Source organism: Aphelocoma coerulescens, chromosome 1A, assembly GCF_041296385.1.
Source record: "Aphelocoma coerulescens isolate FSJ_1873_10779 chromosome 1A, UR_Acoe_1.0, whole genome shotgun sequence".
Classification (NCBI taxonomy): domain Eukaryota; kingdom Metazoa; phylum Chordata; class Aves; order Passeriformes; family Corvidae; genus Aphelocoma; species Aphelocoma coerulescens.
Window position 1 is genome coordinate 59,843,393 of NC_091014.1, and position 27,643 is coordinate 59,871,035.

Sequence of the window (27,643 nt, forward strand, 5' to 3'; positions counted from 1 at the left end):
CAATCACACATCTTACAAGTCCTGCCATAGCCAGCACAGATGTTAGCCAAAGTCTGTGGCACACACCAGACCTGAAACACTATTATTATGGTCTAAACTTCATCTCATGCATGCAGACAACAAAAGGAGACATTCAAAACCTGAGCACTCTCCTAGGCAACCTACGCTATTGGACCCTGTTCCTAGCAGAGAGCTTGGACTAGACTATCTCCAAAGGTCCTTTCCAACCTCAGCTATTCTGTGATGGGATGATGACTGAAGTCAGACCAAGAAGTCAGTGGTTTGTTTCCTAAACCATAATTCAAGACTGTTCAAGTTGTTGCTAAGAAAACCGAGGCAAGAATGGATCTCAAACGAGAGACCTGAGGTATAATGTGGGAAGAAAAAAGAAACGGGGAGAGTTCCAGGCACTGGGGGTGGCAGAGACATGGGAGATACTTCAGCATAATCTTCTGGCCATGTGCAACCCCTTTCATGGTCATGCCTGGCTTACAGTTCCATTCCTGAGGACAGCCAGGAAAAAAACCATTAATAGCTCCGAGTAGTTTCCACCTCCCCAAAGAATGATAGCCCTCTCTGGCTGACCTCTGCAACAGGCTTGTCAGCCAGGACAGGGCTCTGCACACTCAACCAGCAGCTTATGGTTGTGCTCCTTCCCTAGGAGGCATGCTCCCTGGAGTCCCCAGATGCCATTCCCTGCGGCCTGTTGCCTAATATGGTGCTCTGTCCCGGCATTGTCAGGGGGGCTGCTGGTGGAGAAGGTCTCCAGCATGCAGTCCTCAATCTCTTTGGAGAAGTGCAGTTCACTGGGTTGCAATGATGCCTCTTGAGCTAAAGGGAAAAGAGGCTGCTGAAGGTCTAGTTACCACTGAATTGACACCATAATGTCAAGTGCACCGTCTACAGAACAACTAAAGTTAACTTCTACTTCAGAGTCTCTGAAACAAAAGGTCTCTTCGTTGCAGTTCTTTATTTGAGAAACTGAGAATGTTGCATTTCAGAGGGTTGTGTCATGCTAAACACAGACCTTGGTTTAATCACTGGTTGTGAAACTGGCAATGCATCAGGTTATATGTAATTCTACAGCAAGAGTAGGAATTAACTGGCTATATGTGATTCTACAGCAAGAATAGGAATAAACTTAGCAGTCCTCTCTAGACAGCTACTCAGAAAAGATATTATTTTATTATTTGAGTGTATTAAGTGCAGTGAGCAAATAAAATGAAAGCACAACTGTCACTTAGATAATATCTCCAGAAATGCTTTCATGCCTCAGCCATGTCATGAGATGCATTCAGGATCCAGTCTGACACAGGATATGAGCACTTAGAGCCAAGACATTTTTATTTGTAATTTATAATTATATACGCGCTCATGCAAACATCTCAGCAGGAGATGCAACTTGACCCATTACCAACAGTTTTCCGTCTCTTTTTTCACATTTACTATGTTCAGTTCTTCAGATAAAATAAGACTTAAAATCTTTTGCTCTGCATATAGATAACAAAGCTTTAAAAAGTTGCATGAGATTAACTGATGTGCTAAAGTTATGGAAATGCTTAAGAACCATGTTAAATTGAGGCTATCATTATTTAAAATTTCAACTCCATTTTAGGTCTGGTTGCACTGGCATCCAACCTGCAACAGCCAGAAGAAGCTTTGGCAGGGAACTGACATATGGATGTCAGTTTGTGTGTGGTGGCCAGTCCTCAAGGGCTCTGGATTCCCACTTCCACTGGCTTCTCTGACAGCGCCAAGCATAGAAACTCCCTGACATCACATATATTACTTTTCACACTGGAGTGCAATCATAATGTGGCATGATGATTGTTCTAAAACAGTCTCCAGGTCCTACTCTACTGCTGTTCTGAAAGCAAAGTATCCTGAAGTCCTGCAGTTCAGACCGTTCAAGAACTATAACCTGTCAGCAAATATACTGGGAATGAGGTCTGGCTGGATAACTCTCCATCCTTCAACTCTGTTCTCATGACCAGCTTTATTTTGGGTAGGCTTAAGGCTTAAGAACTTTCAATCATTTTAGATAATGAGTAGTGGGTGGTTTTTTGTTTTTTTTTCCTTAGGTAAGTAAAGGAAATGACCTAGAGCAGAAAGGGCTTGCAGAAAGACTAAAGATAGCATTTCGTCGTGATTGGGCTGGAACATTCACAGGAAGGAGGAGGAAAGTCTCCTGCATTCATTTCTCCTTGCAGCTGTATACAGATCAGTTACAACCCAGCAAAGAACAGCCAAGGGATTCAGGATCTCACCCAGTCTGAGCAGAGGATTTATCCCCCTTTTACCTGGAAAGCAGGACTATGGCTGCACCATCACAGACACAGGTATGATATCTGTCCGCAACAGCAACATATTAAAGAGACTCTCATATGTCAAACAACATGAGGATAGTCACTTAATGCTTTTTGTCACAAAGACCTGTCTCTGTCAACTTGTGTCAAATTTAAGTAGGTGGATTAATCTTGTGGACATAGCCTCGAGGGATCAGACCAATATAACTATTACGTAGGCATTCCTAAAGTGCTGACTCTGCTAGTCAGTCAAAAATAGACAAAATGCTGGTTTGGGGAGAGAGCAGGGCTCACCTCAGCCCCAGTGCAGTTGTCATGTGTAAGGATTGTCCCTTCTGCCTGGCCCCGGTAAGACACGAGAACTGTCCTTGTGGCACAAGGCTTTCTCCTGGGATAGATGCTCCATTGAAATAGGTCGGCAGGGAAGGACTTAAGATGTGGAATGGCTGCTTGACAGACCTCATTTCCAGACCAGACAAAAGCAGTAAAACTTATTCCTTTCATTCCTTATATTCCCAGAAAAAAAGGTGCTCTGAAGAAAAGAAATGGCTCAAAATGGTTGGACTCTTTTTTGTGGATCAGTTCACTCAGATAACAGTGGCATCAGTGATGTGGGTAAAAGCCATAGCCTCACCTTTTGGAAGGCAGGAATTTACTCGACAAACTAGAGAGATTGCCAGAACATCAGGAACATGTCATTGGGAAACAGTACAGTTAGCAGATCCCAGACTAAAAGAGCTGGAAGAGGGCTAGGTTCAAAGTCATTTATAATCAATAAAAGTGTGTTCAATTGGACTTAAACTGAAGTAAATACAATTCTTACTCAAAAAAAAAGAGAGCAATGCTTATCATTCTGCAAAACACAGAGCACAGTCATGTATGCAGAGTCTGCCTGGTGCCTCATGAGACTGTTCTCCACTGAGAAATAATCTGATTTGTGTGCAACTTCCACAGGCAATTCCCAATCAGAGCAGCAGCAAGGAGCTACAATATCAGCTGAAATCATTACCACGTTTTATGAATTTCCATGGACATTTGTTATGTTGTTTTTAAAATATACCTACAGAAATTGTTCTAAACAGACATTGGTCCTAAGTCCTGAAAGCAAAAGTTGCTCTAAAGGACTGAAGTAAATAAGCTCTGGTGGCTTATTGGTGCTCTGGTGGCTGGTCAAATGTCTATTATTGTGGCCAGCAGTGTGATAGAGCCAAACTGATTCATAATGTATTTCTAGTTTCTGTTTCCACTTGTAGTGATGGATTGGACAGATAAACTGCTGGGTTTGACTTGTGACAGTGTTTAAAGGTGAAAACAACATGTTAAATACTCCCTCTTATTGCGACAAAGTGAACAAATCAGCTTGTTCACTGAAGAGGAAATTATTTTATATTCCAGCAGCTAAAAGTGTCACAGTCCAGTGATGCATCTTTACGTAGGGACTGAAGACGAAGTAAAATTAATAAAGAGTTTGCTTAAAAATTTAGTTTTGCATATGATTAAAATTCAAATAAACCCAAAAAGCCTGAGGATAATAACTAGTCCCAGCATATAATCTCACTGAGAGTAGTCCCATTTCAGAACTAATCTAAACACTTTCCATATAAAAGATTTCATCAGCCACCGGAGCAAATCAAACCATCACAGGCTAAGTGTAAGAATGTTCCCTGACTTGAGGGCTGAAAGCATTGACAGTATTTAAGACAGATGGGTAAAGTTAAGTGGCTATAGTCTGGTTATCAAGTTCCCCTGCACTCTTAAACTCATTTTTAGCCTACTCAGTCCACAAGGCACCAGGATGGAGTAATTGAATTCCGTTCTATTTCCATGATATCTTTCTTCTCTTACCTTATATCAAAGAAAACAATCCATAAATGTTAGTTCCTGAGCACTTGTACAGCTGAGAGAAAAAATGAGTATCTATGCTGGTACCTCACACTGAACAGACTACAATTTGAGTGCCAAATATCATAGAAATTTTTGACTAAATCTTTTTCCACTGAGTTTTTCACAATCACAGTTTTCTAATTTATTTCATCATTAAAACCATACCAAACCAAAAATCTCAACTTGTGGGGTTGTTTTTAACTTCCAAGACTAAAATTTTGTGATGTTATCTATCCTGCAAAATCTGGTAGGTAAAGTTTTGCTTGTTAACCACTTACCAAACAATAGGATTTCACTGAAATGTGTTACAGTGTTTACCAGTGTGACTTGTACTCAGGTAATTCAGCTTACCGTCATTACTACACCTTCATGAGAAGGCTTTGTCAGCACAACTGCACTTGCAGAGTCTGAGACTATTCAGGGTGACATTGATTTATCTTTTATTCCACATCTTGATGTGTTAAATTTTATTTCCATGTTTGGAAATAAAAACATTCTACTTTGAAATGTCACTGCAAAAATTGTTATACAATGAGGTTGTTGAAAAAAACTGCTGCTGAAAGAAGCTCCTAGTATGCATTTTCCTCCTAAAATGTGCAGTGAAAATGGTGGAAATCCCACACAGAATCAGCTTCTTCCTACAAATGATAGAGGGCCTCATATTTTCCTCTATTATGGCACCATCTCAGTTTGTATGCCACTAGCTTAAGGTGAGTCTGAAATGATTCACAGCTCCTGACATTCTGTGTTCCTCACCTACCTGTTTCAGTCATCTGAGCCATTCTTTAACCCTGCTTCACAGGATGCACTACACAATTCTGGCTCTGGTTAAACAGAAAGGAGAAAGCTGGCTGTGGAAATATCGCCAACAAGATGGGTGCTTATGTCTGAAGGACAGAAGCAACGCTCCTATTTTTACATGTAAAACCAACAACAACAACAACAACAACAAAAGCAATCCTGAAAAACATGAGCCGGACTTGTGAACCTCACAGATTTACTCCAGCAGTGCCATACCTGAAAGCCCTTGCTCTTAGTTTCAAGAGACGGCACAGGCTCCTGGAGGGGCTGGAGGCAGGAGCTTTGCAGAGCCTCTTGCCCTGTACCACAGCCCAGTATTTACTCCGCCTCTTTGTATTTAAAATGCCTGGTTGAGGTCTGTGAAGGGAATCAATCCCCCCTCCACCTGGGGCTGGGCTCGGCGTTGTGCCCGCTCCTGCCCCGCAGGGGGCGATCTGATTCCTGCCTCCGGGAAAAACCAGGGATCCGGCTCCCAGGGGAAATTCAGCCCTTTAGTATCCGCAGGGACGTAGGACAGCCCAGCCACAGCGAGCCAGGTTAGTCCCGATGCTCAGGAACTGCGCTGAGTAAACACAAAATGCAGGAGCTCGGTGTAGTTTGGGTTTCTTTCTTTCTACTCCTACTCCAGCCACGAGAAATTCTTCTTTTAAATAACCCAAACCTAATTCACCTTTGATATGTATGTACCAAAATAAATTTCTTCTTTTAAATAACCCAATCCTAATTCACCTTCAATACATATGTACCAAAATCAATTTCACTCATCAGACTAGTCTGATCCCATATTAAAAAGTATGACAATACCTAGCCTTTGTTCTCAGTTTCCTATCCCTCCTTGCAATAGTTTCTTAATTTTTTTTCTAGAAGCAAATATTTTCATTTATCTCAAGAGATTCCCAACGGCAAATTGAAAGCAAAAGACACCACAGTGTAATACCAGAGATAGAAGTACAGTGACTAATGCCAACATCCTTTCTGAAAGCTTCAAAAGGTAATAAAGTAGACAAGGTTATCACATAAAAAACTTCCTAAACCACAGAACTGCTGCTCAGGAATGACAGTAATCTATTCTTCAAATTTAACAATTTATTTTCGATGGCAGTTGCACTTCTAATTATAGGATAAAAGTCAGCAATAAAGGTGAAAGGTCATTTCTTTCAGGAGATGAGTACTTAACCAGTAATGAACTTCCTTTCAGATTGCCAGATAATTTCCCGACCAGCTCAGGAAACATTTGCCAGTTTGGAAAAATGTCTTTAGTCTTGCTCAACCCAAAACACAACACAGTTGTTTTGCTGAGCTGTTCTGAAATATTTCACTCTGAATTAAGAAAATCATTTGCAGTATTGTTTTATGGAAATCACAGCATGGACCTGATGTTCTGCATAATCGTAGTGAGTTCCACAAACGACTGTCTCCTGATGTTCAGTGCATTCAGAGTAATCCTGAGAGTCATGTGGTTGTGTGCAGAGAGTGGGAAATCATTCCACACAGGGAGATTGACTCTTAGGGAAAGCAATGACATCAGCATAAGGCCGTGGTGGCATGAATTCATGCAATCTGTCTTCTTTCAGTCAGTCCCAAGGAAACATTTGAGACATGCTAATGGGTTTCATTTTCACTTAAATTCAGATGAAAACATTTCAGTGATTTAAAATGAAATCCCGTTGGTATTCCCATTCCGTGATTTTTGATCAAAAACTTTTCTTTGATGTCAGGGCAAAACCAGCCATTCACATGTTGGGATTTGCCAAGGACTGAATATATCAGCTTGTTATCAGCTCTTTGTCAGAGTAATATATGCTACAACTGGGTCTAAACATTGTCACAACCATATCCAAATACCAAATAAGAAAAACATTTGCTAAACTCTATTTGACAGTGGGTGACAGATAATCTGATACTCTGTGATCTTTTCAAGAAGGAAGAGTCTTAGACTTCTTCAGATAAGAGCACTCTCCTGTCATCTGCATTTCAGCCTTCAGCCTCCTCTTGAGAGGCAGTGTCTTACAGAATGGGATTGTAACAGGAGCCCAGGCTCAGGGCTGTCAGGCGCCTACGTGATTAGGGATTGTTCCAAGTAGTTAATCACTAATAACCCATTACTTACTTCACCCTGAATTTTCTATCCAATTCTGACTTTCAGTCATCAGACTTGTGGAATACATTTCATTCAAGATGAAAAAGAGGGTAGTAGAATCCACTTTTTAGTTTGCTAAGGGTAACTCAAACTTACAGACTACAAAATTCAGTTACTACTACTTTTTGTGAGTTTCAATGTCCCAGTACATGCTAAGCAAAGTGGACTTGTAATTAAGTTTGGAGAAGAATTTAAAAAAAAACCGAACTGGCAATACAGGAAAGCTTTGTATCAGAGTTGCAGTATTGCTGATAGGGAACACAGAAAGAATCAGAAATTGCCCTAAAACTCAGAAACTTACTTCTTTATTGAGATTTCTGTGTACTGACTTAAGGAGTTCTCTCTTTTTGTAAACTTTTTTGTATGTAAATATTTATCATTGTTCAGATATTCCTGGGATTCAACCTTGTGCTGGGAAACGTTTAGGACTGTTTTGCATGTGTGGAAAGAAAGGACTCTTTCTGTAGGTGGAAATTTAGGAGACCTACATGAAATCATGTATGTCCCTTTGTGGCTGTTCACATATGGAATTACAAACATCCCTCCATGTTACCACTGTTAACGTTTTCTACCTCTCGATCTCATCCTGCATCAATGAGGATAACTGTGAGAATTTTATGCATTCACTTTAAAAAAAAACCCAAGACACTTATCTCTGCCTTTAGGGAACGTTTGCACACAGCAGGATGTTTGCAGACAAGCTGTGGGGGTTTGTATCAGTAAATCAGTAAGTGATATGCATGAAAGAAAGCTCTTACAAAGCCTGACAGCAAAATGCATTTAAGATGCTGTTGTGAATTACAGTCACAGCTCACGGCATATGGTTCCTCTCCAGCTAAAAAAAGCTGTCGGGTAAGAGAGAAAACTTCATTGCAAAACATGGAAATGCAAAACAAGGGCAAAGAAAAAGGGGCACAGGACAGAGGTCAGATTTCCCCTTTAAAAATAGGGCTAAGGAAAGCTTAGATGAAAGATTAGTAAGGCTGGAGGGAATGCCATGGAAAAAATGTCATCAGGCATCTGACCCTCTGTGCCTTCACTGAAGTCTGCATCTGTGGGGGAGTGGCAGCCACAGTCTCCATTGGAATTACACTTTTCTTTGGGTCTAAAATAAGGTTTTTGACCTAGATACCATGTTCTTATAAAAACACAACATACCAAATGTGCTACAGTGTACATATGTATATCTCTACCTACGAGTATCACAGGATGAGACCCAGAAGCTATTAGTCTATAAATTACTCCATCTGCATGACATTTCTCATGTGGTCATTCCTAGATATCTCAAGCCACAGATATTCTCCACACCACCAGGAATAAGTGTTTGCTGCAATTTTTATAGGAACAATGATTTAGTGGCACTGGAAATGAAGAAAGCTGTTGAAAAAGGATGGAAATGCAATACTATGTACATTGAGGTGTGCTAATGGTTAGACATGTTTCATTTCAGTTCAGGAAACAGTGAAAGCTCCTACTACACACACACAATCAGCTCAGACTGATAAAAGGAAGATTTTCTTCCTTCTAGAACTGTTGGAACTAGAGGCCATAATTGGTGCATTTCTTTTCCACCAAAAAGATCTCGTGGCAGAGAGCTATGAAAATAAACACAAAAATACCTGGAAGTTGGAATTCAACAGCTGTTCACAACTGTTTTACTGCTCTTTCTAGTCCACCAACACTCTGTAGTAGGTGAGTATCAAGGAGTAAGACCTCTCCCACCAACTTAGTCAATAAACTTTTCAGTTGGGGTCTCTTTCAGTTTTAGCTGCATTTGTATTCAGTTTAGTTTTGTCACAACTTCGGGGCTTTGAGAGAAGGAAAAATCTGGAATAGGCTTTTGGACCAGATTTGCAGGCTGGCTGAGCAAAGGATGACTCCCTTTTAAGAAAAAAGTAATTGTGCTCTGGTGTGAATTGCTTTTGCTCAATCACTGCCTATCATGTTCCATCCTGTCAATATATAGAGCAAACATCTCTGCAATTAAAGTCTAAATACACAGAGGTGAGATCTATAAGCCAAAATCTGTAGGAAAAGGGAATCTTCATCTATATCTGTGGCTGACTGCAGCCTACTCTTAGCACATATGACCAAAATTAGGAAGTTATTCTGGGGTTGCAAAGACATGATGAATGTATTTTAATACAGATCCGTCTCAGGAAGCATCATGCTGCTACTGAACAATGCTTTCAGATGCTTCCTAAAACCACCATTTGATCCTACAGAGAATTAAATTAGAACAGAACTTTTTGTAATAATCATCTGATCAAAATAACTTGCTGGAGCTGTCACATATAAGGACAACTGCCCTAGGAAGTAGATCACACACCATTTTCAATTAGTAACAGGGCAAATTATGAGAGACCTATTTCCTAATCTCCGGGGAAGGGAGAGCAATGACTGTCTTGATCATGTTCCATTGTTGCAAGAATACAGCAGGATTTCCTTCTTGCTGCACGGTCTGTACACTTTTGGAAACATGGAGGGGGCATGTGGAGGGGCTCTAAATTCTGAAATGAGTTACCCAACCATGCTCCCACCTTCTGGAAAACACTTGCACTGACTGATCTACAAGTTGTCATATTGATGATGGCCTTTCCTGGAGCAAACAACTCTGTGGCAAACTTCACTTCATGAAGCAATTTTTAAGATGGTGGCTTTTTTCAAATTTTTGAACTTTCCTGAGACTCTGTCATATTTGACTTTCTGTTCAGCAACCCTTCAACATTACTGCAGGAGGTCTAATGTCCTGAATTAACCTCCATCTAGCACAAGGAGAGAGCAGGGCATGCAGTATCTCAGTATTATGACATCTAACACCACCACGGCTAACTGCAGCAGAGACCACAGAGTATTTTGTCACTTTGAACTGAAAATACACATAAAGACACTTGGCCAACCAGAAGAGAGGGTTGTGGGTGTGATTGGTCTTCAGAAGAGGCTGTTCTAAGCCATGTGGGTGTAAGTCATCCTGTATCACCTTAGTCTATGTCCCAGTGACTCCTCTGTGGAGATGCTGATAGCAATACAGGCACAGAAAATGGGTGAGAGAAGTCAAAGAGAAACCACTCCCTTTGGTGTAGGCTGCATATTTCAGGGTCTGAGAGGTTTCTGAGCAGAAGTTTATCTTCAGACTTCTTGAATCCAGAGTAACTTTCTGTCCTTCCAGCATCCCAGTGAAGATTAACTGAAACTTTCACCAAAGCATGCCTGCTAGAATGGCTTCCTAGGACATCAAGTCCTGTTGGACACAGAACTGGATTCTTACTCTAATTCACTCTGTTCTCTAAGCTGCTTCATCTTGGCTGAACATCTGCTGGTTCAGTGAGCTCTAGGAGCTAAGACCACACCAAACAAACTAGAAAGTTCCAGAAACAGGAATTCTTGGAGTTTCCTACATGTGTTTTGTTGACACTTTGTAGCATATTCAGAAACACTGCGTTATTTAACATTAAAAGTGCTTTTTGCTCATAGGTACAAATATCACTGATGTAACCAGTCATTCATCTAACAGCATGAAGCTGCTGGAGGAAGTGAGAGTAAGCTTGTAAAAAAAGGAAGAAGATGAATTATTATTGATTTGAACAGGAATGCAACTTTCTGTTCCCTCTCATTGAAGGAAAGCAAAAATTTAATGCTGAGTTGATTTAAACACTCAGCCACGCACTAAGGGATATTGATCCCTTCTTATGAAAATAAAACAAGTAAAAGCATCAGATTCTCCAAAATAACAAAAGAGTGGCAGTAGAACCTTTCTTCATTGGTATTATTTTATTTTTATCAAATAAAGGGTGCACTACCTACAGAAGGGTGCACTCTACTCAAGGAAATCTGGGCCTAATGTGCTCCCTTATTTATTGGGGAAGAGCATCTGAATATCACATGCAAATAATAATGGAATGTAGGTCTCTCCTTGTCTTCTTACAAAACTACTCACTGAAGAAAATCCTTAAACAGCAGTTGAATAAACTGTAGAGCAGCCCTGCAGACTTACCTCTAAGGTGCTCAGAAAAAGGGAGGCACATGAATGTGTCTATGATGTGCAGTGGGAGTCCAAGCTGCCATTATAATCAATGGAATCAGATTTTTATTCACTGTGAAATAGCTGCTTATGGCTCGATCTTCATACACATAGGGGATGAAGGACACGCAGATCCTGTAGGATGGCCATCTATTTTCTAGCTGCTGTTCTATGGTGTTGCAGGCTTCCCACAGGTCCTGAGTCCTATCTGCCAGCCCAAGATGGGTATTCTGTGTATCCCAGGGCATCTTATGTGGCAGTGAGGCACCTATGTTTAGGCAACTGCTGGGTCAGCTGAGTAGCAGCGGACCTCTGACTTTAATGAGTGTCTGACCCTGACTCCACTGGCAGCAAGAACACCAAGTTCACTGGCACATGCTTCCAGTTGGGTATCTGGTTCCTAACCCAGAGATCTTCTGTGACAGTGTAAAGACCATTTGGATCTTTACAAAGATGCAAAGTTACCAACATTTTCAACGAACTAACATGGACATTAATCTCAGTCAATTCCTCTTGTCCCTAATGCTTAAAACACCAGCAACTCTTCAAAGCAAAAGAACAAAACCTCCTGGTGTCATAAAGTGAACGATGATGGAATGATGGAAAAATAGCTTCAACTATCGATTCTCTAACAGCAGTGAAAAAGAGAAACCTTTGTTTGGAATCTTCAGAAATTTGTGACTGAGAGCAGAGAGAGTGAGCTGGGTGGGACAAGAAGGGGCTGTTTCTCAGTCAGACAGTTTCTCAGACTCGAGAGATAAAACTGCTTGTGATGGGACTGAGAAAACTCTAACTACAACTGAAGTTAACAATCCTATCCACTTGTCCTTCATTTTACAGATTTTTACATTCAGGGCAAAGTCACATTAGTGTCTGAATAAGAAATTTTTTTTCTTTTTCATTCTAGAGCAATTATTAAATTAGGACCTCTAATTTACTGGAATCTCTGCATTCCCATGAATGATGAGTCTAGTATTCATCCCTATCCCAAGGGAAATTTCCCCAGCTAATTTATTTTCAAACTTGATTTGCTGTTCCCCTTTAAGGAACACTCTGGATGTCCCCTGATGAAACATGAAATACATTCCATGACTTATTTTCCAAGGATTGTTGATGTGTTGGGCAGCTACAAATGTTTTCACAACTGAAGTCCCCCCAGATCTCTGTGCCATTTTTCGGTTATGCAACCACCTTGTTTGGTAGACCCCTGAAATTAATATGAAAAAACTCATTCAGTTTTTCATGGAAGAGAGGAGTACTGCAGCATTGTTGGTTTTTTTAGAGCTCTCTTAAAGTGATATATTTAGGAGGTATGAGGGGAAAGAACTGGGTTGGCCTTTATTTATCTTCCCAACAGGTGCAGTACAGGGAGGCACAAAGGCAGCATTTGCTAAATTCAGTTTTGCCAAGTACAAAGCACTCTTTTATCTGCTGAAAGACTGTTCCCTGCTTTCCTCCTAAACTCAATGAGGTTTTCATTTTAGTGTGACCATATTAAACATTTTATTCTTGTGCACAGATGCACTGTTTTTCACACAGGGTGGACAGGCTTTTCAACTCAAGTAAGAACAACAGCAAGTAAGCCAGATCAATCTTGCATTACCCTCCTACAGCAGTATTAAAATAAAGTCAATGCACTGTATCAGAAAAAAAGTAGTGCCTTCAATTTACACCATAAAAAAAAAAAAAAAACAAAAAACAAAACAAAACAAAACAAAAAAAAAAACCAACCAAAAAAGCACAAAGATAAATCATGGTGAATTTTCAGTCACATTAATCTGATTGAAAAAGTTGTCAGAAACTTAGCAACAATGGAGGCAGAAGGTCAAAGAATAAATCTGAGATGCTCTGGCATCTCAGAAGGAAGTGTGGGAGCAACACTTGGAAGTTAGCAATGGGAGGGCAAAGGCAATCTAAGAACAACTCAGTTCCCAGCGTGCAACACAATCTGTGCAGGAGGAGCTGCTCCGTGGGGCGCGGGACGGGAGCGCAGCCCACCCTCACAGATCTGATAACAACAGTGAGGCGTAAGTTTGTTTTCCATTTGAGGAGGGCTTAAAATTTATTAGCTACAGGTGATGAAGAGAAACTTTCTAAAGAATTGAGAGGGAAAATAAGATTAGGAGTTAGGGTTTCAGTCTTTCATCATCCACCAAAACTCATTTACCTGCGTTTTGAATACGGAGCTTGCAAAAGATACATATGGACCTGACTTTGAGCGTGGTTTGGCTCTGAGACTGAAGGAAGTTAAAAATAATGGGAATACATTCCACAGTTCTGCAGAGGAGCAAAGATGATTGCAGAAGATGGAAGTCTGTATGCTTTTCTTTTGCACCACTATGCAGCAAGGAGAGAACAGCTGCACTACCCAGTGTGGTGCCATATAAAATGGTTATACAGGTCCAGTCTTCTGCGTGGAAAGCACTAAACAATGTTGTAAAATGTTCACATGCTGGGATCTTGAACTTTCAGGAAAACTTTCCATCAGCAGTTTTAATTTTGTCACAAGCCAAATCTGTACAGTAAAGCAGAATTCCCATTCAACTTCTTTTTTCATCTATGAGAAATTGTCTAGCCTTGAAAATATGATATTAAAAGAAATCTGACATTAATTAGCTCTTAATCAACCTTCATGCCTAGATTATTTTCTCATTGGAATGCTGATCTACAGTTCTACTTATATGATTTATATGTCTAAGTGACTTGTTTGACAGTGACTGTTAACTTGATACACCAGACAGTCATATTATTTAGAATATTGTAAATGTAATGCAAATATAAGGATAGAAAAAAATCTCACAATGAAACGAAACTAATTATGTTTAAAAGCAAATAGAAGTAAAGGCTGTTTCCACTGGGTGTCTTCATGGGGAGCAGTGTTACCATATCTCCAAAGCAGTCTGCACTGGTATTTATGTCTGTTTACCTCCTTTCACAAATTGCTTCATGTTTTACAGATTTTTCTCCTAACAGACAGTATATGCAAGCAGTTTTCTTCACAACTTTTACATCTATGCTATTTGTAGATTGAATAAAATTTTACTCAAACTCTGTCTGAAGTAGACACACTGCTTTTAATTTTGATTCCTTGCCAAAATGTGGGTGCTCCAGGCAGCATCATTCAAGCAGAGCTTGCAAACACTTGGAAAATGAAGTTGGCAGACAGTCAATAAATGCTTTGGCTCAAAATTTGGAATGGTCGCTTAACTCATGGCCATGAGTTATTTCCTAGATTGGGGAGAGTAAATAAGGCAAATTTACAGAGCTGCCTACTGGGAACAGACTTGCACCTGTCCCTGTGGGATGATGCCCACAAATAGTTTGAAAAGGTTGCTCTTGAGAGACTTGGCACCTTTACAAAAGCGTATCCAAATGCCATGGCCTGTGACAGCTTAAGAGGGCACCTAATTAATGAGCAGCTCTTATTATGAGTATTGGTTAAAGGAAAGGGGGGAGAGGAAAGATTGACTGAGTGATTGCAATAAATTGCAGGAAGTAATTATGTGAGGGAGGGTTATTTTATTAGTCACCAGGAAAGCTAAAGGCTGTTAAAATTAAATGCACTGGTTAAGGTCTTTGGCAACACAGTCACACCCTAGTCACTAACTGGGATCAGTTAACCCATTGATGTAAACTTCACCTTGCACATATATTTTGAGGCAGCTAGAAAAAAACTGTCCTACAACACCATGACCATCTACAAAGAAGCTACATCTGATCCTATATACAGGACTTGACTTTTAGGAGTACCATAAAAGCCTTAAATAATTGGTCATGGAAGCCTGTTTCTACAGTGACAAATTCCATCAGGCTGAAGCTCTCCAGCCAACTTCTCTGAACTGAGTGGTGTGTTTAATTTGGTGATCCTATTTGTTAAGAGTGCTTTGTGAGGCTACACTGTCACCAAGTCAGGAATTTTCTCACTTTGTTAATCTAATAATCTTAAAATAGCTCAAAGAGCATTTGGCCTGAAAAAACAACCTGGGAGCTTGCTATAGCACTGCCTCTGAAAAATTAAGCTACATACTTCAAAGACTGTAGTGACAAAAAACACACAAAGCTGAGATTTTCTTAATGTTCAAGTGTTAGCCAGTTTCTGATTTCTCACTACTTGCTTGTGTGTGCTGATTTTAATTTGCAGGGCCTATGCAAATGAGGAGTATGGGATAATTCAAGTAGGTTGCTTCTGTTGGAAATGTCAGAAGAACACTGTTTAGGTGCCCATGTGATGCAGAAACCTTAAGCCTCTTTTTTCCCCCCTTTGTTTTCTATTGTAGTCCTCCAACAAGCTCACCAAAGGTTTCTCAGAGAGTCCTTCCAGTGGTAATCTCCAGAATCAGTCAGTCTGAGGTTCACCTTCACTGATTAATTTCCTTCAGCCCTTGATGCCTTGGAAATTATCATGAGAACAGGCATTGGATGAACATGTGAGGTTCTGAATTCTTACTGGTAGAGCTGGTATTAGTGGGGCTTGCATGAGTAGCAGTATTGCACTGTTACTGGTACCAAATTCTCCTGCCACTGATACAGTAGGTGCTCACACTTACAATACAAGTGCTGCCAAAAGCTCAAGCAAAGTCTTGATCAACAAAAAAATCTTCAGGAAGCAGCTACTCCCTAAAGTATGATAATATAAACCTGCTACTCCCCTGATCTCCTGGCTGCAAATAAACTGAGTGCAACAAGGACCAACCAGTGTACAACCCAACTGTATCACTTCTCCAGAGCTCACTACTACCTGTGAATTCTAGCCCTCTTAAGGCAGAATGCTTCAGCATGTTTTAGGTCCTTAATATTGACTCATCAAAAATCCCATTTGTTCCACCAGCAATATAATGTTGTTCAGAGCTGCTAAACTTATTTTGTAACACAACCATGGAGCTGCATTTGTAATCACTGCATTGTAAGAACATCTTTGAAACAATCTTATTTTAAACAGAATAAGAAACATGAGCCTCCAAACTAATTTTCTTCAAAGCGCATAACTTTTGAAAGTGCACAAATATTTTAGGGTTGGCTTTTTTTCGAGCTGACAGACACAGAATGTATTCTGATTAAAGTGTATAATACCCATTTAAATAACAGATCAAATAAAAAGGACACTTAATACATGTGTAAATAATTTGAATTACAAATAAGACACTCTAGAAGGGGCTTGGCTCTAGGTTTGATATGGAGGATTAGGCTCTTGTATTAATACGTGCACTTGGTGTAGCTATTTTCAGAAGGCTACTTCATCTATCATTGTCCTCGAGCACTGAGGAGGGCCAGTAAGTAAAGTGATCACACTGTTCTGTCAACACTACTTGCTTAAGACTCAGTAGTGCAAAAAGTTTAGTTTTCATGTGTGCCCAGCTGAAGAAGGTGCCAAAAATGAGTAATGTTCCTGACAGTTGCTCTGCTCCTGCCTTCCCTAAAACCAGAAAATATTAAAAAAAAAAAACCCTTGTAAAATGTTTGTAAACTTGTAAAAAGCCAATGCTATTGGTAAGTCAGTGTTAAATCAAATGTGCCTTTTCAAGCTACACACATTGGCCTTTCAGGAGGTCTTTCAGAATTGATGGGAAATAAATGTTAATTGATGACTTCTATACTTTCCATACCTTAAAGATTAAATTCAGTTTTGCATATGGGAATGAATTAGGGAGGCTGTGTGTATAGCTTTCCTTCACCAATATTTGAAAAGCATATAGAGGCTGCATATTATGGCTTTGCAAAAGCTCTTTATATAATAAATGTCAAAAAATAACAATCAAAAATTCTTACCAAAACGTACAGATTTGAAAGAAAAATACAGGAAGGGCTATAGAAATAATGTAAATAGAAGAAGCTTATTTAGCTTAAATTTTCAAAGCGGTAGAAAAATAAATATTAGCTTTTAAAAAATATTAAATAATAGACTCTGAATATTTTTCACCTTTTTCCTCAGCCTCCAATGGACAATTCCATGTCTCAGTAGCAGACTACATACTCAGTTTCTTTGCTATGAACTTAAGAGCACCACAGAAGGGGCCAGCATTACTGACTTTATCCATCCTTCTGAAACATAAAATAATAATTTCTGTAATGTGCCAGAATGAATCATTCCAGTTCAAGCTGTACAGAATAACTTACTATATTCTTCACTTATGCATCAGATCTACAGAATACATTTTCATCAGAACCTTAAAACTGTTTCATAAGCACATTCTTCCCATTCAACAACTATTAGAAAACTGCACAAAAAACATATCAATGTCCTGACTCTTTAAATCATAAGAAATGCTTATTCCCTCTTTTCCAGAGTTTAGATAGCTTAGAAGAGGGAAACCACAAATTGCACTACAGAAATCCTGTAGTCTTTAAAAAATGAATACAGCATTTGCCCAATCAAGTAGCTTCTCAAAATCCATTCACAGTCATAGTTTATTGTCTAAAACAGTTTGTGCTATAGCCCTGCCTGAAGGTAGTTTCTTAATCTAAAAAGATTGGTGATCTCTAATGATTCAGTGATGTTACATGGCTGTTGTTCTCAATATTATTTGTGGCTGATATCTGCAAGGTGGTCTAAAAGGTGTTTGGTGTGTGAGCGTACTCATCATTCCTGTATTTAAGAAATGCTCAGGTAATGTTCTGTCATGCTTACCATCCTTCTTGGTGGGTTCCGGCATTGTTACAAGGATTCTTTATTCCCAGAGAGTTTCAGCCTTTCAGATGCAGCCAGTAGTAGCCCCAAGCCCAGCGGAGAGTGTGTGAGATCAGTGTGACAAGCAGAGGGTAAGAAGAATTCCTCTGCTTTATATACTGCGGCTGAAATATCAATCAAAATAGCACCTCCTCTCTTTTCAATGCAAACACTTTGAAAATTGACAGTTATGGGAAACCCTTCACATCTGTTGTCTGCAGCCTCTGCTCCCTTGGCTTTTGGAAGGAATCTCTGCTGCATTGCATGGGGCTGATGAGAACATCTATAACTTTCTAAATTCAGCCGGACAGCTTGCTCTCTGCGTCCTTCTCTGTAACATGCAGACACGTATGCACACGCAGACAGAGGCTGAAAAAGTGACTGCCATGCTATTAAAGAGCCCCTCCTGCCTGCAAAACTTATAGGAAATGCTTGTATACATTTAGGCCTCTTCCCACAACATAAAAGTGACAAGTACAGGTACAGACAGCATGCCTGCAGTGAAACCTAATTTTCTTCCTTTAAGAGAGTGTGGTAAGCAAAGACAAAGCGAGAAGCAGAGTGTGTCTCAGTACTAATGAAAAGGATTATTGTATTGCTCTTTTCAGCAGTGAAGATCCTCTATACTTCCATTCTATTTACATTTGCTACACTTTCTTAGGTCCTTTCCTACACTTTCTTGGGTCCTTTCCATGTAGCCATTCTCATTTTGGCATTGGTAGAGATTATAATGTTCCTTTCAGCATGAGTAATTCATTAACTGGAGAGATTGCTGCTGAGAGTTGAGTTATTCTCTTCTCCACTCATCCAGGAGATCCTACACTGCTTGCCTTTGCCAAGCCAGGAAACCAGGCAGAAGGAATGGAAATCCTATCTGTAGCACATGCACAGAACCACTAAACTAAGGGTTGCCGTCCTCTTAGACTCCCATTTAAACTACAAACATGTAGGCAAGAGAAAGGCAGGTCAAGTTAATCAGAGGGTACTAGGATTTACTTTCTTATGCTCTTTTAGGACTTGGAGACAAAAGTGTAGTAATTAGCACAATAGATTAAATGGTGCTCAAAGATTTCATGCTATTGAAGCACATGTTCATACCATTATCAGGTATCAGTAAGAACCAGACTACTAGAAAGATTGCTCAGTGTAGGAATACACCCAAATGTTATGGAAAACCTATCTTACATCTTTGAATAGGAATTGGAGATGTAACAGTGGTCATGCGCTGGGATATTCTATAGCCAATGCATGAGAGTTTCCTCTGCAATCTGTTTTTTCCTGGCTATTTAGACATCTTATAAAGGATGGGCATTTTGTTCCTTCTTTTTAAGACCATCATCTGAATTCTTCTGCTCTATTCGTTGTGGTGTTTATTATTTGACTGATTCATGTGCCTGCAAAATACAGACATAGGCAAGACTTCTGCCTACAAGAACTTAAACAAGGAATATTAAAGCTATCTTCCTCCTTTGTTTCACATCATTATCTAGGTAAAGCTGCTTATATCACTGAAATAATTCCTGTCTTTGGAAAGCTAAGAGTGCTGCCCTGGAAGGGTAACTGGGGATTTTGTCCCTCTGTGTGAGTGGGGTGGCAGTAGGGAAGTAGTGTATGAACAGACCTAAAAACATGGCAGAGATGCATTTTTATTGTTCCCCTTTCTTCTGCCCACATCCAGGCACAGAACTCTGTGATGGCTGGAACCAGAGGGGGATGAGGAGCAGCTGCTGATGCTCTCCAGCGTGGTGGCTCCTCAATGGTCCTTTGTAAGATGCAAAGATATTTTGCTTTGCATTCCACCCATCATGTGCCAAGACGTGCTGAGAATCGTGCTTCTGGAGATTCCTGTTAGTACAAACAGGATTAAATTATGTCACACTCTAGTACTGAGAGGTTAGAGAGGACCTCCACCGCAGTCTCACGGTGAGAAAGGATTGGTAGCAGCTGCTTATCCTTACAGCCTTAAAGGGATTCCTTTACAGCAAGAGGAAGAAGGATATTCAGGAAGAAAATCTTATTCATAGCCTACCTTCATGCTACTGAATAAATCAGTACTGAGACTGTTTGCTGGACCAAGTGAAAGTGTGTTTTTCTCATCTGCACAGCAAAACTTCTTCTCCATCGTTAAATTGTGAGACTGCAGTCAAAATCTCTACAGGGAATGGTTACTGGATGTGCCTGTGTTGTGGTTAGGCATAGGTGGGAGAATGCTGGCTGGCCCAAAATGGTACCAGGGAGCATCTAACCATCTCCCAGGGTTATAGTCACAGGTCAACACTTGAACTCATGCCCTAGCCCTGCTTTATTTACAGATATAGACATAGATAGAAAAATTAAATTGGCTCTATAACCTCTGATAGGCAGGAGGGGACGAAGACTGGTTATGAGTAGAAAAAACAGTGAAGTACTGTATTTGCCTTTGCAGTCAATGGAAAGATCTGGGCTTCTACAGGTCTCTGTTTCATAAGGGCCAGCTGTGAGTGCAAGCAAAAGGCTCTTCAGCTGCATGAAGTAAATTGAATCTGTGGAGCAGCAGCCATCTGAAAATATGCTCGTCCATTAATTCTTTCCTATCCTTACATTATACTTGCATAATTCATTGCCTTTATGCCATGTTCTCATTTACTCTGATAAAATATTCCTGTGTTGCAACTGTACTGTAATGTAATTTGTAGTGGTCTTATAGAAGGTGCTGCTGGGGTAGATTTAGACTGTGATATCTCAGTGTACCTTAGTACTAGCGTTGACAGGGAAAGTAGTTTATTTCCTAAGAAAGTAATCCATATTTTATTTGTTTCAGTCTAATTCCCAGATGAGTCCATGCCTCAAGCACCTACAACTATTTCATACTCTGATCTAAGACAACTTAATCATTTCAGTTCATTTTTCTGCCTGCACAAATATTGCCACAACTGTGACCCCGTCTTGCTTGTGCTGTAACAATTAGTACTTTGGTGCTACTGGGACTTCCATTCTTATACGTCTTTTCCACACTGGCAGACTGCATGATAGTCATCAAGCTTGCCTTATCACTGCATAGAAAAGATGAGTTGATTTTGGCCAACAATTGTCCAGGTTGCTTTAAGACTGCCAAAATAAAGAAAGAAAAATACTGAAAAGAAGGAAATGCCTGGTGGTCATTTCTAAGCTTATGCTTCTTTGATCACAGAGATGTCTAAACATACTTAGAATTATCCATCCACACAACCTGTACATTCTCTGTTAATGCATTTGTCTATTCATTTTATGAAGTTTAAATTTTTAACCATTTTTTCCTGCCATCCTCTTCTGCTTTCCTATGTATGGCAACCACTCCCCTCAGTTGACTGCAACTCATCTCGTGAAGGAGCTGAACCAGAAGAGGAAGCAGTTAACTCCTCAATGCTGAACATGCGGTTTCTGAGCAAGTGAAAGGGCCACAAACCACTTCTGGACTCAGCCACAACCCTATTTACCAAAGACTGATGCAAGCCTTCACAGAAATTCTGAGGTGGAAAGAGCTGAGCTCCACCTTGTTCCTAGCCTACTGCCTGGACCTCAGCAGACAGAACGAAAGGCTCCGGCATGCCCCGCCATCCTTTCATTAACTCACACTATTGCACAGGCTGCCTCTCGATGGAAACATCCCTTCTCATAACTTCCTACTGTCCCTCCACACGTTGCCTTGTGCCCTTGTATTTTACCCGTCCCACAAAGTGAATGTCTCCTGAACAAAATTTATCTTCAGCACAGCGTGGCTTTTGTGTACCACCATAAGCCCTCTTCCTCCGCCACCTCAGGGGCCAAACATGCGAAACTCCCTGAGCCTTTCCCTTCCATGCCTGCCTCAATTAATCTCCTATGGTCTCTTTCCAAAGCATGACTATCCTATTTTAACTCTCCAGCTCCTTGAGCAGTTTCCAAATGGCTGCAATCAGGGCGTCAGATAATTAAATCATTCTCTCTTGTCTGTTTTTAATAAATTCCCTTGGTCAAACATCCAGAGCTGTATTTGCAGTTGCAGCTGCTAGATCTGCATCAATAACTTCATATTTGCTGCTATTTCAAGGACTGAACTCTCTCACTTACTTCAGTCTCTAGTCTATTAGGTGCCTGTCTGCTTGTTACCAGAGAAAAATCTTCACCTTGTCACCAAGCCAAAGGATCAGAACACTCCCAGAAGGCCTCAGAGACAAATCTTTGACCAAAGTATTTAACCAAATGGTAGTCATATGATTTAGTTCTAGGTAGTTCTGTGAGGAGCAGGGAGTTGGACTTTGTGAGCCTTATGGAACCCTTCCAACTTGAGATTCTCCATTCAAAATTTTTCAATTTATAAGTTTTATTGTTATTGAGAAAAGCCAATCAATTAAAATAAGAATGCCAGGCAAAAATTATCAGTGAAGATGAGAACGAGTCCTCTAATATGTGTTTATATTAAAAAATAAACAGCATCTTGGGCTGTTCTTAATAAAGAATCCAGAGTTCTGAAGTCTCATGTAACAGAATGTGATTTTTCATCAGTCTTAATATCTGGACCTTTGGAGCCTTTGGGAAACAGTTATTTACAGAAGAATGAAGGACAAAAAGCAGTAGCAGAAGAGCTTCCCCTCCCATCAGGAGGAACACATAAACACCTTTATCCAGGGGGACACTGGAATGAGGTTTGACAGTGTCCAAGCCCCATCCCAGTCCCAAATCCCCTCCCACGAGGCAAAAGAATGGTCAGAATGCGAAAGTTTCCTTAACATTCCATGTCTACAGCAGAATTGCATCATAGTGGTGACATTTTCTGCTCCAATTCTGCCTTTGCCACACGGCCTCTTTAAATCATAGGTAGGACGTTATAGATTTTGGTGAATTCATTTATTGTTACAAATGATATTTGATATCTGCTGGTATTTTTTTCTTTTCTACCAATAAAAATAGAAAATCCATTTTTTGAATTTGTACCATGCTGGCAAGTGGAAAGCTAGAAGTGTTCAACCAAAAAATGAGCAACCAAAAAATGCAGAACTTGTATTTTTACAAGGGAAGAATGTTGTGTATTAGAATATCTATTACCTTTTAAGTCCCCATCTAATTTGTGAAGGTATTCCTTTTTGTCTGGTAGCTTAGCTGAACTTCCTAGTGTTGATGAAAGACACCTGGATTTACCTGGCCAGCTCAATTTAATCACAGCCTTGCACTGTAGACTTGCCAGGAAAAAACCTCTCTTACCCTGTCCTGCACTCTACTTTTCTTCCATGTAAATGAGACGTGACCTTTGTTAAGAAATACTTTCTGTATTGATGTAGCATCCACAAATGGGGCCTTACTCTATCTAGCAAGATGAGGGAAGATTAAACTTTAAAGCCTACACTGGATTTTTTTTCCAAGGCAGTTGGCTTGGAGACACTTCAAGGCATGTACAAGATGTCGTTGACAGATAAACACCACTTGTCAGCTTTACCTTCTGCCTTACAGTGACCCAGAGGGTGACATTACTGTGTAAGCAACACATGCCCCATGGTGTCCTATAGCAGTCAGAGTGTTTCCTTTCTGACAGTAAATTCCAGCACTCTGAGGCACTCAACACCAAAGTCAAGAGCTGGTGCCTAGGTCAGGGCAGCAGGCAAGACAGCAGGAGAAAGAAGGAGAACAGCTTCTTTCTGTCAACTGCTTGGCTGGATCAGTCAGAAAAAGTTAAGTTGAGGGTTGATAAGAAAGGAAAAGCGATGGGAACTTTGCCACTGCTCTTCAAGAGAGGCAGACCTTATTTCACTCTGGTTTTAGGAGGAAATTTGAAAGATGACCATGCAGCCAGGAGAGGAGAGAGACTTTGCAGCCCAGGTTTTTGTTCTTACTTCCACAGGTGAAACTGGGAGCAGATCCTCACCTGAGCTATGCCTAGGTAAGCAAGACCCATGCTGGGTTTACATGCTCCAGTGTCCTGGAATCTGTCTGATTGGGAATGCCTGATGCAGGGTATCAAGCAGAGGTTTCTTTGGCCCTGGTTTAACCTCTTCGTTAAGCATGTGAAGTTACCTCAGCAGCTCATAAAGAGCATGTGGTTTGATCCAGCAGATTATGGTGTGTCATGCTGGGATGGTGTGTCCAGCACTGGCCAATGAGGCCTGGGATGAGGTAAACATCCCTTCACCATTGAAAACCAAGGGCTCTGATCCTGGTTCCTCTCTCAATTGCAATTGCAATTTTTTTTTTTGTTTTCTAATATGCATATAGCATTTCGCCATTGAAGCTGGTGGATTAATTTTAAGTTATTTTCAGTTCATTTGATGTGTTTTATTAGCAGTCTGAACAACTTCAAAAACATAGTTGTTGAAATTTAGCCCTGAAAAGTCCTGAAATCCGTAACTATCCCAGAAATAGCACAGATTTTCCCAAATTCTTTTTTCCAGGTCTGTTTCCCTACTGGTTACATTTAACATGTTCCAGTCCCAATATTCTGCAGGTACCTGTTGTACCCAAAGATGCACACTCTCCATTATAGGAAATGCTTGCACCAGGCCTCTGGATGAAAATATTAAAAATATATGGATATAAACAAACTTTATTTATTTTATTTATTCTCCTTTAGAAATTTAATTATTTTAGACTTACAAGTTTTACTACTTCATTGAGGCAGATACGTATTTAAACTACTCAGAATGAATGATTCATTAATATTCAAAGACAAACACCCAAATCCCAGCATAAAGGGGCTGAAAACTTTGAAATTAACTATTTGATAACCTGGAAATATTGTGAAAATGGCTGTTCTTATTGTGGCTGTGCTTATTGAGATTACCGCCATCTCAGGTAACCCTTGTCATAATGATCCCATGAAGGTACTTAATAGAAATATATTCAATTCCCAGGTGCCTAAAGTAGTTCATGCACATCTTCCTAAGCAGCTTCCTTGACTGGGACATATCTTAGTCCTCTCTTGGTAGATTGGGGTTGATATCCCATTCTTTCAGCCCACAGCTCTCATCACACCTTCTTTGCTTCCTTTGAGAACCTATGGAGTGTGCATTGGTACCAGTTTGCACAGTGGAACCTCAATCTTAGTTGCTACTATGCCATATTATTACTATCTACAATGCCTGAAAGATACTGCTGCATATGAACAGATGGAATAAAAGGTGCCAAGTGCTGGGGCTGGTATTATCTTGTATCTATTGAAACACTTGTTCTTAGCATAAGTGCCATATAGTTATAACACTCAGCTAATTTGTTTGACATATTCACAGTATAGTTTCCTGATACACATCATCCAGTGCTGCTGTGGACTGCTGCAGTCAGGATGGGCCCATTCTCCTTTCCCTTCCCTCTTCCTCCTTCTTCAGGCAGGAGGCCGTGTTCCTTTCCTTGTGCTGGAGCTATGCAGGAGGAGTCAGTTCTGCTTACTGGTCTGAGTGGATCCTGCTCTTTTGGAGCAGGAGGTACTTTATTTATGTGGGCTAAGCCTGCTGAAGCAATGCCCTCTGTCAGCCCTGTGATCACTAGACATGAGGAAAAGGGAGCACACGGCAGGAGAGTGGGACTATCTCTCCTAGCTGCAACCTACACACACATAGTGCTAAGTTTAACAGGAAATTATATCCTTGTTGTGTCCAAGGTCCACAGTTTATAAACATCCACTTCCTATTCGGAAGATAATAGAGATACGTGTGAATTATTCTATACTGCTCTCTTAACTCCAAAAACATCTGTTTCATGGAGAGATTTTCTTCATTTATGCAAATCTCTTTTCCTTTGTATTGGATGAAAAAAGCCAAATTCCTTTCAAACTTCAGTGAACCACTGGGGGGTCCTATTGATTCACTGAGGAGAGTGAGCATGGCCTGCAGGGGACATGACTGAAAAGGCAGGACACAAAGCGAACCTGCAATAATCAGCTCTGAATCTCTGCCTTGGTGGAGGCCTTCACCTTCTCACTAAAATCCAGGGTTTATTCAGTTTTTGTCATTTGCTCTGTGAGCCTTCAGAACTTTGTAGTTCCCCTTGAGCTTGACAGATGCTGGTGATTTACCTTCTTCCTAAGCACATTAAGTGATGAAAGGAATGACATACCCCCCTTCTGCACTAACAAATATCATCTTTTATGTGACACACTTAATCTAAATGGCTGAATGACAAGAATGTGGTGGCAACACCCTAGCTGCATTTATGAGCACCTTTCAGCTTTCACGCAGTGCGTCTCTATGCTGGTGTTTCCAAAGTCTTTGTAACCTCTATTCACTCTGAGTCAGCACTGGGCTGCATATTAGTGATGTCTTTTAAATAAGTGATGAGATTTCCTTGGGGAAAACCCCATGTGTAGAAGATTCTGACTCAAAGGTTTTGGACATCATCCAGCATTAATTTTAAAGATAGGCTGTAGCTCAAAAAGTTACATGCATTGGTAAGATTGAAAATTAAAAAAGACTTGTTAGAATCAGTTAGCAAGGATTTACTGCATTAACTAAGCTTCACAAACAGCCTGGTGAAAATAGGCTAAACAGCCAGGTTAAAATAATCTAGAAATAATATTTTATATATAAAGGAATAAACAGAGATAAGCAATGGTATTTGAAGATCCATGTGAGGTATTGGATCAAAGACAGGAACCCAGAGATCTGATTCTCGGTCTTTGTCCTTGACCCCTAATCTGAGGTATACGCTGCTTCCTGAATTAAAACCTGGAAGAGTAATCCCAGGGGGATATATTTCACTTTTGCCCTGGCCTGCACATATGACATTCAGAACAGGCACTTGCTTTTGGGCTGAGATCCCTTGTGCTTAAGTTTTGCTGAGTGCAGTGCCAGCTTCTGCATCTGAACTCATCTTTCCCAGCCATGGAGGCAGTGGAGTTCTGGTCACAGGTCTCAGTTCAGTTCCTTAGAGATGATCTCACACAGCCATCTGAGAGAGCCCTCTGGTATCCGCCACAGCTCCCATTGCCCCTGCGGAGTACATGGGTCATCAGTGTCAAATCCATCTCCTTCAGATGACTTAGTAACTGCAGGCACCCCTGGTGGCACTAGACACCTATCTTGAGGCACCACCACTTATCAAGTGGGGTTTACAGGGCAATGCAGAAGAGAATTTTAGGATAAGGTAGCTCATATTTTGGAATTTGATGGTGAGACTGCTTACAGTGACCAGCCCATTTGTCACTGCTCCAGAGATATCCAGGCATACAGAGATGTCTCAATGCACCTTTCACAGACTTTACAGTCAGGGCTCTGACTATTCCTTTCTCAATGGTACAACGATTCTTTGGGGCAAATTTTTGATTTAATTTGTATGCTTTATGAAAAAAAGTTGGTATTGCAGGCACTCCTCTATGGGAAAAATTCTTCTTCCAAAAATAAATCCTTCCTGCTCAAGTTAGAGCCTGAGGCTTAGGGTATTAGCAGTCTGGAACCATAACAATACAAACACATGAGAAGCCCAAATGGGCTTGGACAGCATTTGTGCACTATGCCACCACTGCTTTCTTATTACCAGTTCAATTACCATTCTGGGATTTCTTCCACAGGAATTTTTCCCTGAACATGAACTGCAGAAGCAGGAATACTTTGTGCTATCTACTGGCACCTTAACAAACATGATAAACTTCTTTCTTTCAAGTGCTAAATTAAAAAAAAAAAAAAAATTCAGTGGCTTGAAATATCTCAGCAGTAAATTGATCATTTAAACAGTTGAAAATGCTTTTTTATACAAACTTCTCAAGCAGGCAGTGGCAGTCCAGCCCTTTCCCTGCCCAAAAGGACGCAGCCAGAGTCCCAGACTGTTGCAATGTTTCTTCCTCATGACTCTTCCTCATGAACCATTCCTATGGACATTTTGGCCAGTTCAGCTGGACAGTGCTCAACACT

At 40.4% G+C, this 27,643-nt stretch overlaps 1 protein-coding gene across 5 annotated transcripts in view; it reads right to left on the bottom strand.

Annotated features, from left to right (window-relative positions):
- MYBPC1 (myosin binding protein C1) overlaps positions 1-17,889 on the bottom strand; it is a 70,986-nt gene extending 53,097 nt beyond the window's left edge. For all 5 annotated transcript variants that reach the window (XM_069003032.1, XM_069003030.1, XM_069003029.1 and 2 more), the window contains exon 1: positions 17,778-17,889. In XM_069003032.1, coding sequence (XP_068859133.1) covers positions 17,778-17,802 — 25 coding nt within the window. In that variant the 5' untranslated portion in view covers positions 17,803-17,889. The remainder of the gene's footprint in view (positions 1-17,777) is intronic.
- Between the last annotated feature and the right edge of the window lie 9,754 nt (positions 17,890-27,643).